This window comes from Babylonia areolata, chromosome 18 (assembly GCF_041734735.1).
Source record: "Babylonia areolata isolate BAREFJ2019XMU chromosome 18, ASM4173473v1, whole genome shotgun sequence".
Lineage (NCBI taxonomy): Eukaryota > Metazoa > Mollusca > Gastropoda > Neogastropoda > Buccinidae > Babylonia > Babylonia areolata.
This window is the reverse complement of record NC_134893.1, coordinates 46,131,974-46,146,973: the sequence shown is the minus strand read 5'-3', so window position 1 is coordinate 46,146,973 and position 15,000 is coordinate 46,131,974. Positions and strand designations below refer to the sequence as shown.

The 15,000-nt window shown below is 44.9% G+C and overlaps 2 protein-coding genes across 2 annotated transcripts in view; both read right to left on the bottom strand.

Moving 5' to 3' along the window:
* Window positions 1-15,000, bottom strand: part of LOC143292252 (uncharacterized) — a 106,973-nt gene that overhangs the window by 23,408 nt on the left and 68,565 nt on the right. The window contains 1 exon segment of the mRNA XM_076602439.1: window positions 9,977-10,125. Within this exon segment, the coding sequence (XP_076458554.1) occupies window positions 9,977-10,125 (149 nt within the window).
* Window positions 827-6,150, bottom strand: LOC143293101 (uncharacterized). Its single transcript, XM_076604009.1, has one exon. It carries the CDS (start codon window positions 5,630-5,632, stop codon window positions 827-829), a length of 4,806 nt encoding a protein of 1,601 aa, XP_076460124.1. The 5' UTR covers window positions 5,633-6,150.

Here is a 15,000-nt window from a genome sequence, read left to right as displayed (position 1 = left end):
CAAAAATTTTAAACCAGTCGGAGAACGGTCAAGTTAAACATAATGCTTCAAAGAGCTATTATTAAGATAATGCTTTAACTCTTTCCATACGAACAGCGAAAGAGACGATGTTAACAGCGTTTCACCCCAATTATCATCATCAAAATATTGCAAGCGGAAGGCTCTTATACTGAAGACGTGAATGTTGACAAAGAATACCACAATTCTGACGACGGAAGCTAAAGGTTGGGTCATTCAGACACCCACTGGACATCCGAAGGGTCTGTGTAGAGGAGAAGAGAGGACTGGCCGTACTGAGTGAATTAAAAAGCTGTTGTTAAGAATAATGCTTTAATCTAAAGGCCTATTCCTAACCCTGTCTTGTTTGAACAATCCACATAAAATAAAGATCCAGCTAAAAAGATTCCCTTCCTTCAAGAAAATTGTGTCAGATGGAACTTTGTGAAACAGGGTCTTCATGGAGCCAGCTGTGAAGTGTTTGTGTGTCTCATACTATCATGCAGATCCCAGTAGTTGATCAACAGATGTTTAATACAGACGCTGGTTTCAACTTTTCTGTGGTACCCGTTACTGATAAAAACTATTTTACAATAATTAATATATGTTAGCTTTCATTGGTAAAAAAGAAAAAAAAAAGTTTCTGTATTTTTTCCCAGTCTGGGCATGTCAGATGGATAAAGAAGACACACTGACAAAGTGGCGTTTTAGTTTGCAGTAAAAAAAAAAAGAAAAAAAAAAAGAAAAAAGAGAAGACATCAAGGGGAAAGGGGCTGTGTATGCATGTGCATGAGTGTGTGTGTGTGTGTGTGTGTGTGTGTGTGAACAACTAAAAACACGACCGGAGAAGGAGTTTGCTGCAGAAGGAATTACCTTCATCAGCTTCCACCCCATACAAGACAGACCCTGTGGACACACAGTACACGGCCCCGTAGTCCCCACTACTGCTGTGCTCCGAGTCAGAAGACTTGCTGTAGGTGTGCTGGACCCCCCTAGGCAGGGGTTTAGGCTGCTGCTGCTGCTGCTGTTTCGGGGACACTGGAGCCAGTGGTGGCATTCTGGATGGCTCTGGTGGAAAAGTCCTTGACCTCATCATCTGTGGCTGAAGGGAGGAGCCCTCTGTGGTGCTCCTCTTCTGCTGATTCCTCTCTTCTCTCCCTGTGTTGAGGGCTGCGTGTCCTACAGAATGCCCCGAGGATACTGCAGGAGGTTGGCTGGTTGGTGGGGTGTTGGTGTGGCTGGGCAGGTCTGCAGGCAGAGATACAGCAGACTGCGATAAGGGTTGTGATCTGGGCTCTGGGCTTGCTGTCTGAGGCCTCCAGGGCTGAGGCCGTGATCGCTGGGCTGGTACTGGTGCTGCCGTCTGTGCTGGTCTGAGGTCTGTGCTCACTGGCTGAAATGATGGCTGCTTCATCGTAATGGTGCCAGACTGAAGTCTTGCTTGTCTGTCTAGCTGTTCTGAGGGTTTGGACTTGGCGGGTTCACCCTCCAGACCGAGGGCAGAATACTCTGGTCTTGCATCAGCATTTCTTAGTGTCCTCTGGGGAAACTGTTGTTCAGATGCCCTGACAAACCCTGCGGCTCCAGCCCACTGGCTCTGCTTCAGTTTCACATCATCTGTCTGTGGGTAATCTGAGGTGAATGGCTGTTCTTCATTGACATACTGGTGGGTGACGTACCTCCGATCAACATACTGAATACCTGAATGTGTGGGCCAGCAATCAGGCACTTGTCCTGACACTGAGTTCTGAGGGACGTAGCCCTTATTACCACTGTGTTGCCACTCTGACCCAATCTGGTTGAAGTACTCCAGAGTCATCCTGCTGACACTGGAAGGTCTGTGGATTTTCTGCCTGGGAATGTCCAGCTTGCGGCCTGTGCTAGCTGCTGACACTTCTTTCAGAATATCCTCAGGTGGCAGGTACGGGTCGTACCTAGGTTTTTCTGTGTAATGTACCCAGGCCCTCAGAGCCACGTCAGTGGGACGACTGTACCCGGTTGCTGTATCTGGCTGAAAACCAAGGGTCTGCCTGTTGGCGCTGTGATCAGGCCCGTCCTGATAGTGATGGCGTATTTCTCTCAGATCTCCAGACACTGTGCGAGTGATCCCTGGGTGAGGGGGAGACTCCTGATCCCTGGTGATGGCGCTGATGTCTACCTGAGATTTGGCCGACCTGGGTCTGCGGGGCTCCCCATCGCTGTCCTGCGACATGTCTGGCTCTGACCGTGACTTGCTCACCTTGGGCTGCTGCTGCTGCCTCTCAAAGATCTGTCTCAAGCGAGACACGGAACTCATGGAGCTTTCCAGGTCATCCTGTTCCCCGTCTGTGTCCTTGACGATGAAGGTGTCTGTGCTGCTGATAGACGAGTTGTTTTCAAGAGGGAAGGGTTTGGTTTCACGGGTCGGGCTCCAGCTTTTCTCCACATCTCTGTAGATGTCTGCCACAGCTGTCCACTTCCTCAGCTGACCGTAATGCTTGTCAGGGCTCTGACTGGGAGGGTGGCCCCCTTCACCAGGTCCATGACTTGTTGCTGTGTCCTTCACTTCAGGTTCAAACCTCTGGCCTGCTGCTTCTGCCGGTGGGTAGGTGGTGGTCCCTTTCTTTAGTGTCCACGCCCCCCCAGTTTCTGTCAGTGTTGTGCCTTTATCTGGCCCTGACACATCTGGCTGCTTGTACCTTGCTGTCACGTTTGGCGAGTACCTGCTGTGTGGAGGTGTACTGTCAGATGCAACGCTGCTGAATCTGGAGCTCTCGGTTGGCCTGGGCCTTGATTCTGTGCCCCTTCTTGTGGCGGAGAACGTTGGGCCAGACTGAGATGGCGTGGGCTGAAAGCTGAGAGATTCTGGTTTTGCTGGAGAGTACAAACTTTTCTTTCCTGCACCAGCAACTCTGTCACCAGATTCAAAAGGTCTGGTGGATATTCCATGTGCTTGCTGAGCCGATGGATATGAGTCTTGTGAAACAAAAGAAGCACTGGGGTCAATTTTAGCAGAGAACTGCTGATTGTCTACAGGATCTCTCCACTTTCTTGTTGTTTCATAGGGCTTGTAACTGAATGCTTCTTGCTCACTGTTTCTGTACCCAGCTTCTCTGTTGGCACAATTACTGTGAGGCTTCTTCATCCAGGATAGTTGGCTGATGGAGAATTCATTGTTTTCAGCCAGGTTCCTGAGGTCTCTCACTTGAAATACAGCACCCTTTTCACTGGTGCTTGGATGATTGGAACTTGGAGCATTCAATCCTGCAGTCGGCTGTGGATGTCTTTGCTCTGTATAACCAGGTTTCTGATTCTGGTTTTCTTGTGAATAATGCTCTCTTGTATCATCTCTACCTATATTTGTGTGTGCCTGGCATGCTGATGGTGACCTTGTCTGTGAAATAGACTTTACTGGCTCTGGAAGCGTTGTCCTGGATGATTCAGATTTTGTGGTGGAGCTTTTCGAAGGCTTGTGGTGTTTCTCCATTTGAATGATGTCTGGCATCTCAGAATATACAGCTCTTTCTTGACTCATCTCATGATTCCCAGATCTTTCCAGACTTGTATTAGAGAATACATGTCTTTCTTGTCTCAACTCAGAATTCCAAGGTCTTTCCACAGCATATGCATGTCTTTCCAGACTTGTCTCAGAATGCCCAGGTCTTTCCAGACTTCTATCAGAATTCCCAGGTCTTCCCAGACTTGTCTTGGAATATACAGGTTTTTCCAGATTTGTCTCATGATTCCCAGGTTTTTGCAGACTTGACTTAGAGTATAAACATTCTTCTAGACTTGTCTCAGAATATTCGGGACTTGTCTTAGAATATACAGGTCTTTCTATTCTTGTCTCAGAATTCCTAGATCTTTCAGTATATGTCTTCGAGTATACAGGCATTTCTAGACTGGTCTCTGTCTCATGACTCCCAGGTCTTTCCAGACTCGTCTTAGAATACATAGATCTTTCCAGACTTGTCTCAGAATATCTATGTCTTTCCAGACTTGTCTCAGAATATCCAGGTCTTTCCAAAGTTGTCTCAGAATATCCAGGTCTTTCCAGACTTGTCTCAGAATATCCAGGTCTTTCCAGACTTGTCTCAGAATATCCAGGTCTTTCCAGACTTGTCTTGGAATATCCAGGTCTGTCCAGCCTTGTCTCAGAATGCGCCGTGCGTGTGCTGTCTCTGTCCAAATAATCTCTAGGTTGTTTGCTTTCAGGCCCAGAACTGTTGTCCTGTTTAGAACCATGCCGGACAGCTGGTCCAGCAGTGGATGATAAACTTGTCAGCTGTGTGTCATCAGCTTGCCCCAACTTCACTTTCAGTCCTGGTTTGGGGGTAGATGAGGAGTCAATGACTATTTCTGGACCAGCACCTGGCATGTTTCTGTTGTCTCTCAGAACGTCGAAGGACTCGTCAGTACAGAGGGTCTTCTCTTTGCCGCAGGCTTTCTGAGAGAGCTGTGGGGCTGGGCAGGGCTGGCGGGAAGGAGGCTTCAGTGAAGACTGATGAAAGTTGATGTTGCTGTGATCGGATTCTTCCTTGTTGATCTTCTTCAGCTCCTTGACATACGCTTCATATTCGTTGCATGGGGAGTCCAGGTGGGTTCCATGGATGGCTCGCTGCCGGGACTTCCTGGCAGCATTCTCCATCAGCTGCAGGTAGGACATGGAGCCAGGACTGGATGTGGACTGTTTTATCGTGACACCGCCTGGTGATCTGGTCTCCTTTGAATGGGGTGGCTGTGCTGCCTGTAAACCTGCTGCTGTAGCTCCGTGCTGCTTTAACTCGTCCCTGTGGTTCCTGGCACCGTTTCTGGAAGGTTCACGGTGTGGGTCTGTTGATTCTGATGTGTGGAATTTGTCATAGAGCTCCCCAAAAGAAACTGCTCGCTTCATTGAATCCGGTCTTGAGGCCAATGATGGTTTGGACGACGTATCTTCCACCAGGTTCCTGTATGTTCTGACCTGGTCCCTCAGAGTGTGCTCTCTCTTCTTCAACCCAAAGTCCTTCTCTGGGGTCCACACTATCTCCTCCCTTTTGTCTGTGTCATGAAAGAACTCTTTCTTCTTCTTTGCTTCCTTCAGTTCACTGTACAGTTCTTGCAGTTCTTCTTGAGAATGGAAAGTTTGTCCTGAGGTTCCCAGCTCTTGCCATGACCTGGAGGTCTGCCAATCCGCTGCAGTCTTGTTCAGTGAGCTGGATTTGTCCAGTTCCCCAATCCTTTCCAGCACAGCAAAGTGTTTCTGCAGCTTGAGGAACCTTTCGGACCTCCCTGAAGAGTACAGCAGGCCAGCAGCGTAAGACTGGTAGGTGTGGGGGTCTAACCTTGATGACTTCTCACTGGTAACAGATCCTTTGTACGATGAAGCTTTGAACATGTGCATGTCTGGTCTCTTCCAGTCTGCGTTTTCACAGCCATCGCTGTGTTCTTTGTTCCAGCTTTGCTCGGCAAAGTCTTCACGATAGAACCTTTGCTCAGAGTCTTCTTCTTCATCTGATGCATACTGTTCATCTGCTGAATCTCCAGCACCACCCTGTGTGTACCTCCTCCCCTCCACAGCATGTTCAAGGCTGTTGATGACCGGGGCTGGCAGAATACACAACGTGAGGGTCGTAATGCCTGGCTGCAGAAACAGAAGATTCTGTATTCCCTGCATGAAACGAGTCCTTCAATGAAGCACTCTCCGGAACATTGCTATCCTTCTGCTGCTGGTTGACGTCTGTGAGGACGTGACTCCTGAATTCAGTCTGGTCCTCTTCGTGCTGATGATAGCGCCTGGCCAGTGAGTGTGAAGAGGGGACCCCGTGAGCAGAATCTGCACGCAGTCTGTGCCTCTCAAACTCTCCACCCACAGCTCTGTCTCTCATCAGTTCTTCTGGCATCCAGTCTGGCCTCTGTAGGACTGTCTTCCCTCATAGGTGAAAGTTCTGGCACTGTACGTGTTTGGTCTTGACGATGCTCTCTCTTCAAAAAGGACGCTGTTAGTGTCTCTTCTGTGTTGCGGAGTATCCACCTGGGTGTGATCAAAGCGTGGATGGTGCAGACTCCTGTGCCAGGAGCTTATAGAGGTCTCCATTTCTGATGGGGAGCCTTGTTGATGATAGCGGTGATGAAATGCTTTCGCTCTAGCCTGGAGAGGCACTGTGTAGATTTACAGTTGTGGTGTCCTCTTTATCATCTTGTCCTACACCTGAAAGGGAAACAAGTGCAGGTGTTACTATTAAACGATGCCACTGACTGCCAAAACTTTAAATGATAAAAAAGAAGGAAAAGATGACTAAAAAAAAAGTAGCACTGGATATTTCCCCAAAAATATTTAGATAATAATGAGATTTCAATTTTTCTTCTCACATCAAACTTGAAATTTAACACATCCTTTCAAAATTATAGTAGTCTTGCTGTTTAACTTAGCAACTTCATTACTAAAAATCTTTTTTCATCTGGAACTATTACTGGTTGCCAAAGACAAACACTGTCATCAACTCATGCATTTCAATGTTCAACAGCTCTTTCGGTTTTGGCATTTACACAAATGATATCATTTGTACATACATCCATAAAACATTAAAAGAAAAAAAAAATTCTGGTCCATAAAAACTAACCAAAAGCTTGAGTCCAGTGACATCCAAACTACTTTCAATGTACACCAAATGGTAATCAAATAAATAGTCCCACTCTTTGTTTATGTATTATGAGAAACAAATTCTGAGTGAAACTCAATTCAAACAGGACAAAGTGAAAAGTCATTAAAAGAAGTGTATAGACTTTTCTTTTAAACCGTTCCTTTGTCTTCTGTTCTTTTCTAGCATTATTTCCCCCCTTCTATTTTCACAACTGTCATAACATAAACTGGCCACTGTTTCCTCATCACCTTAAAGAGAAACAAATCCACTACAGCAACACAGTGAAACTGATAGGGGGAGGTAGGGGGAGTGACAGGAAAACAGCAAAAACAATCCAAAGCAGAGGTGGCTGTAATCCTTCTTTGACAAGTTTCGTTCTAACCACTACACAATAATCATTTCATCACAACGTTGTGAACACTGTGTCACCTCTCTGGCAAAAAGGCCCATATGGGAAACATAGAGAATTATGCTTTGGGGTTCTTTGTTGTTGTTGTTTTTTTTCTTTTCTTTCAGGTCAGTTCTGTTCGAAACAGAGAAAAAAGAAATGAAAACAACAACAACTCCCCCCACACCCCCCCCAAAAAAACACACACTCAAAGCTACCTGTCATTCTGAAAACTTGTGAAGGATTACGCCTTGGCGTACACAGAAAACGTACAGGTACATACACACAACAGAAGCAAACAGCAGCAACTGAAAGAAAGCAGGCAAAGACAGTGGCAAAACAAACAACAAAACGAAAAAGGGAGGGACAACTAGCGCAACAAGGGAAGGACAGGAGACAGCCAGCTGACTACTTACAGCAGTAGACCCCCAGAGATAGGGAGGTGACACGACTGCCGGCAAGTCATCCACTGGTACACAACACTCATCATCCCTGTCCTCAGCGTCCAAACCAGCACTCACTCTTTACCGGACGGAAGAGGGTGTTAAAAACAACAACAACAACAACCCAAAGATCAGGGAATCCAGCCACAATGGCCTTCAGCAGTTATTTCATCCTTTGCCTGCAACATTTCTTTCTTTGTCTGCAACATTCCATCCTTTGTCTGTCTGCAACATTTATCGTTATCCTTTGTTAGCAAGCCGATTGTAGCACGCAGCAACGGATCTTCCCCCTAACTGTGTTCATGAGCGTTGTCCATCTTTAAGTATTTCTTCCGGTCTCTCCCCACACCAAAGAAATACTATCAGGAATACAGCACAGCTCTACAGCTGATAAAGCACAGTCCACTGGTCGCTTCAAGCTTCACAACACTGTGCTGTCGACTGATTTCAATCCAGAGTCCACCGTCAGTCACCTGCTGGATTTAGCGGAGAACAAGTTTCTGTACACCACATCATCAGCGTGGGGAGTATCCTGAGAGGTTTTCGTTATAAACCTGTTCGGGTGCTCTCTGACAAGTGTCTTGCTAGGGGAACTACATAATCCATGGACACCCAAGCTCTCAAAGGACCAACAGTGTGGCCCTTGAGAACAAATGATACAAACTGATCGTATGTCTGTGGCTGAGGACTCAGGTTTGTGTGTGGGCTACATTACAACACACAATCAATACCTGAGTGTGCCTGTGTGTGTGTGGTGTGTGTGTGTGTTGTGTGTGGTGTGAAATATCTGTGGGCTAGCCTCTGTATGGCCTGCTGCTGTCAGATATCAATGATAACTGCTATCATTTACACACAGCTTGTTAAACAGCTCAACATACACATCACACCTTGGACAGTCGGTATAACATTCAGAAAGTATTTCCAGAAAAGAAACAACATGTAATTTCAGCATCATGTGGTGTGTGTGTGTGTGTGTGTGTGTGTGTGTGTGTGTGTGTGTGTGTGTGTGTGTGTGTGCACATGTGTGTGTAGATGTAAAATATGTGCATTCACAAATGTGTCATTTTTTATGCATGCTGATGTAACCTTTTTGTTTCTTTCATGAAAATTATTTCTTTGCAATTGACTACAACCAAGTTTACAACACAGACTTTCTTTCAAAATTATAATTTGAAGAAAATATTAAACTAATGTCACATTTCCATTCATCAACCCCATCTACAACCCCTAACACACACACCTGTGCATACACACACACTCATGCTATCATACTGACTATACAAGATAACATAAACTAGCTATACTTCTTTACATATTTTACACATGTTAGTTGTGATGTATGTGACACACACACTTATCAACATAATCACATAGCATTATTTCATTGTGTTGTCATACAATATAATAAAACATGACACTTAGTGTCAGATCTATCAATTTATAGTAACAAATATATTACAGCTAATATACATGTGCTGTATTCCACACTGATAAATGTACTCACAAATGTCTGGCATTCTAATAAATTGTATACCATTCAGACCTATCAGTATTATCACTGATGTTTGGTGTAACTATACTGCAGTACAATACAACTTATGACTGATAAACCAAAAACATTATGGCATCAATACATTTCTACTGCACTGTAGTGTGCAATTCAGACCATGGGATCTATAGGCGATATATAGGATATATATATATATATATATCCATAAACATCAAAATCACCACACTAAAAACCCACTTTGAAGGAAGATAACAAAGAAACACACAGGGTGACATACTTCAACCACAACAAAGTAAAATACATCACATCATCACACCCAACAACACAAAAGAAAAAGAATGTACAGAAAGTCTCCTGAAAAAAAAACAAAAAACAATTATCAACAGTGCTTTTTTTTCTTTTCTTTTTTTTTGTGGTCACAAAAGGAACAGGTCACCAACAAAATGACAAGAATACATGACAACAAGAATGCTAGATATATACACTGTGTTCCAGTTAAATGATGAGGTTACAAAATATGCATCAATATCAATGAAACATCATGTAACCATGTGCACAGAACAACTAAAATGTGGGAAAAAAAAAAGAAAAGAAACAAAAACAAAAAAACATAAAGAGACAGACTGTAAAAGCTACACACTTCCCACAAGCAAACTTAAAAATGATATGTCCACTGACAATGACTGCAATTTCCCCCCCCCCCCCCAAAAAAAACCACGTAAAATCAAAACAAAAGTGGCCATTATTTCAACTCATGCAGAAATAATAATAATAATAATCATAACAATCCAGAACATAAAACAAAGCTTTGACCACACCCCCACCCTCACTTCCCTTCCCTACACCCTTCCCCCACCACAGCGAAGCACAGACACCACCACTGGGGCCAGGAAGAAACCATGGAAACCAACAAAAACAATACTCTCATCAACAAAAAAAAAAACAAACGTTTCACGTTCACCAAAATCCACAAATTAATGTGGGGCAGGGTGGCGGTGAAAAAAAAGACAATCCAGACAGTTGCGGACACACTCACCTCGAGGTTTTTCAGGGGCTGGCTTTTGCAGCCCCTTGGCAGGGATGTCCCCGCCGGACTGAACACGCTTGTAGATGTCTCGGGGGTCAGCCCCGTCCCCATCCTGGCGAATGTCGGGCTCTGATGGGGATCGTACACCACCCAGAGAGCTGTCAGAGACACACACACACAGACAGAAACTGTGATTGTAACATCATCTGTATTCGGAGGTCCTTCACCTCTTTCAAAATCAGCATGTCATTGTTTTTAGCAAGCAATTCACAAGTTGACAGAAACGATGCTTATTTTATTTCAATACCAGAATGAAGACAGTCACAGAATGATGGAACATACATAATTTCTTTCAAGACTTTGATCAGAGACCACTGCTATGGGTACAGACATAGATCATTTGATGCAGACACAAAATGAGTACATACATACATACATATATATAGAGATACACACACACACACACACCTACACACACACATTGAAAGAGACAGACGGAGAGGAAAAGTGATGGAGACCACCAAAGACAGAGACAGAAACAAAGAGATCATTACTGTTTGAAGACATATTTACTTGTAGAACATTGTATGTGCTGATATGATCATGTTAAAACAACCACTCTTTTTCTGGGTCTTGGAAGCATGTACACACATGTCACACACACACACACACACACACACACACACAGAGACACACACATGTCATGTCATGTCACACACATCAATTGCATACACAGTATAAAAAAAACAACAAAAAACAAAACAAAACAAAACAAAAACCAACAAAAAACAAAGACAAAAAAAAACAAAACAAACAACCCAGCCAGTCTCCCTCAAACACATACACATCTGGTGCACAGCTCACACCCCCCACGCCCCCACCCAAACCCCCCACCCCTTTCCTACGCCCTAAATCAGCAGCAGCATAAGCCATAATGACACACAGAGAGACTGACCCAACTAATCAAACAGTAAACCCACCACCACCACCACCACCACCAGGGAGCTAACCAGCTGCTGCCTTCCCACCCTGTACACACAGCAATTGGACAACAGTTAAAGGCCACCTCACCGCCCCCCCCTCCCCACCATCCCCCATCCTCATTTACACCCCCTCCCCTCAGCTCCATTCATCCCCTACCTCCTCCTCCTCCCCTATCCCCCCTTAATGTATATGTCACACCTGGTACATACCCCCTCCACACACACACACACACACACACACACACGCACTGTTGCTCTGTCATATTTGGTTATGTCACATCCATCATAATTTTACATCCATCATAATTATTATTATTATTATCATTTTATTTTATTTTATTTTTTAAGGAAAAGGTGCCCCTTTTTTTAAGGAAAGGTTTCTTCTCTTTCTTTCTCATGCATGTGCATGCACAGATGCACACATTGTACACAAGTGTGCACACACACACATGAACACACAAACACACACACACACACAGCAACAAAAGAAAATACTTCTCCCTCCCTCTCAAAGCTGTGCACCACACATATAATATGTGCACACAGACACACACAATACAAAGACAATACCTCAGTTGTTTTATTTTTTAGCCGCCATTCAGTTTACCCCCTGGTTCCAAAATGACCAAAAACTTTGTACTGACCAGTGCATTCCTCCATTCCACCCCCCCAACCCCCACCCCCCTACCCCCCAATACCCTCACCCTCTGAATTAATTAGTTCTCTCCTTCTCAGCAGATCTGCAGCGCTTTCTCTCAGGTGAGCGAGTGTAAAGTCTAAATTCCATTTCTCCGGGTTTTTTTGTTTTTTGTTGTTTTTTTCACGAAGAACAGACAGAGGCAGGCTTTACTGAAATGAAACATGAGCCCTCTGACTTCTAACAGATGGAAATGGGTATCTTGATGAATCTGTGTGTGTCTGTGTGTGTGTGTGTGTGAGACACAAAGAGAGAGAGAGAGAGAGAGAGAGAGAGAGAGTGTGTGTGTGTGTGTGTGAGAGAGAGAGAGAGAGAGAGAGAGAGAAAGAGAGAGACAGACAGACAGACAGGCAGAGAGTATGTGTGTGTGTGTGTGTGTGTGTGTGACACAGAGAGAGAGACACAGAGAGAGAGAGTGAGAGTGAGAGAGAGTGAGATAGAGAGAGAGAGAGGTAGGTAGGTGTGTGTGTGCGTGTGTGCGTGCGTGCGTGCGTGCGTGTGTGTGTGTGTGTGTGTGTGTGTGTGAGTGAGTGGGATATACAGTTTCACTACATGGTACCCTTAAGCGACAATGACGATGGTGTCAGTGTCAGGTCACATTCTAGTACCCTTTTCACCCACTGACACCAGTTCTGGTTTTTTGTTGTTGATTTTTTGTTGTTGTCTGACTGACAAAGAAATGATTAATAGGTGAAGGAAAAGCGTTCCTTTGTGAAAGGCTCAAGTTATGAGGATATGAGATGACTAAATTCTGGAAAAAAAACCAAAAAAAAAAAAAACAAAAAAACAAAAAAAACCCAGTGCAAATGGAGGGTTTTAAACATTCTTTCCTTCTTTTTCTTTCAAAATTAGTTTCTACTATATTCTTGACAACCTATTTCTTACCAATATCAATGGCCTGGATGGGATGTGTGTGTGTGTGTGTGTGTGTGTGTGTGTGTGTTGTGTGTGTGTGTGTGTGTGTGTGTGTGTGTGTGAGAGAGAGAGAGAGAGAGAGAGAGAGAGAGAGAGTGCGTGCGCGCCTGTGTGAGTGTGTGTGATGTGGAAGATACACATAAAATACAGTGTGCAAACAATTACAAACTTTGAAAGAATTATGCACAAACCAGAGAGAGAGAGAGAGAGACAGAGAGAGAGAGACAGAGACAGAGACAGAGAGAGAGTTCTGACACTGAGAGACATACAGAGAGACAAAGGAGACAGAGAGAGACTTATGACACTTTAAGAAACAGACAGCGAGACAGAGACAGAGACAGAGAGAGAGAGAAAGGCGACACTGCCCTCGCCATGTTCTCCCCCCCCCCCTCCCCTCTCTCCCCCCTCTCGTCACTTCACATGATGAAAACAATGAATCAGACACCCCAGGCCTCCTCCCCCGCCCCTTGCTGTTGATTCATCATCATGATGCAAGAGAAGCATGCCGTCAGAAAGTGCATTTCGTGCACACCCCACTGCCCTTCTTTCTGCTACTGCTGCTATTCCCCAGCCTTCCATCACATCCTATCTCCTCTCTCTCTCTCCCCATTGCACTCCCCCCCCCAACCCCCCTCCCACACCTCCTAACCCCCACTGCCCAACCCATAGCTTGACTTGGATACACAACATAAATTAATCATGCCCCACTGCTTTCATCTACATACCTTGGGGACAGATGGAACCATCACAGAAATAATAATAGTAATAACAACAATCGTAACAATTATTATTATCATTTTCATTATTATAACAATAAAACAGCTCTACTGTGAAGTCGCGCGCTTTTGACAAGCATCACGAACAAGCTTTTATTGCCTTTGCCCGCGTCCACTGAGTGTGCCACCAGGGAGTGAGAGAGACGTTCCTTTTTCATGCCAGTCATGCTGGTCTCTTAATCAGTTAACTCCATCCATGAAGCTCTCATCACACGAAATGGACATGCCCACTTATTGTTGAAAATATGAGATATGAAGTGCAGAGTATGCTTCAGAACTTTGAATGTAATGTTGGGTTGGGTTTTTTTTGTTTTGTTTTTTTTTAAGAAAGGGGTTTAGGGTAGGACTGATTTTGACCGCTGAAAAGAACCAAAAAATCTGAGAAAAGTGTTTGAAACTTTGATACATCTTAATTAATCATGAACACATCAAACAATGACCCCAAAATGAAATACAAATATATCAGCAACACATGGCTTGTTCTCAGTGCCTTTTTTTCTAAACATATCGAACAGAGAAAGAGAGAGACAGAGAGAGAGAGAGAGGGAGAAAGAGAGAGAGAGAGGGAGAGACAGACAAAGAGAGAGACAGAGGCCGAGACAGAGACAGACAGAGACAGACTTTGCCAGCCAAAAAAGCAACAAATCTAAGAGACAGACTGACACAGACAGATGAACTTCCAGAAAGACACATGTATACATCTCTCTACGCGAAACACTCACAATGAAATGAATTCGACATTGAATGTGGAGTGATGGCCTAGAGGTAACGCGTCCGCCTAGGAAGCGAGAGAATATGAGCGCGCTGGTTCGAATCCTGGCTCAGCCGTCAATATTTTCTCTCCCTCCACTAGACCTTGACTGGTGCTCTGGACGCTAGTCTTTTGGATGAGACGATAAACTGAAGTTCCGTGTGCAGCATGCACTTAGCGCACGTAGAACCCACAGCAACAAAAGGGCTGTTCCTGGCAAAATTCTGTAGAATCCACAGCAATAGGAAAAACAAATAAAAAAAACTGCACACAGGAAAAAAAAAAGAAAAAAAAAAGGGTGGTGCTGTAGTGTAGCAACATGCTCTCCCTGGGGAGAGCAGCCCAAATTTCACACAGAGAAATCTGTTGTGATAAAAAGAAATACAAATACAATACCTTGTGACGCTCCACCCCCTACCATACCCCACTCTTTGTCCCGCCATGACCGACGACATCAAGTCACTGAACCATACCTGCTATAGGTCTCTCTCCAAAAGCTACACCCCCCCACCCCCCCCTCATACAATACACAGGCACACAATACAGCACAGACTGAGGCAGCAAAGAGCAAAGACCTGTGAGAGCCACACTGCAGCCATACACATACACAACAACAGCGTAAAGCCCTTTTGCTAAGGTGCCAAGTCTGATGGGGCAGGGAGAGAAGGGGGTGTAGAGCCCTCAATAGGCCCAGGCTCTTGCCAATTAAGTGTCCTACAAATCAATTGGTGGTGGGCCACCATAAGACTGCTGGCTGCCTGCTCGGCGAAAAGGCTTGTCAATGGCTCTCTTTTCTGTCAAGAGGGGAGGGAGGAGGGTTGGGGGGGGGGGGTGGGGGTGGGGGGGGAGGCTTTGTGAGCCTCCCACTGTCATAAAAACCCATTCTGAAAAAAGAGCTATCAATCTGGCAC

What these genes read in the sequence shown, in the direction of transcription:
- LOC143293101 (XM_076604009.1), bottom strand. Translation starts at nt 5,632, where the DNA reads ATGCAGGGAATACAGAATCTTCTGTTTCTGCAGCCAGGCATTACGACC.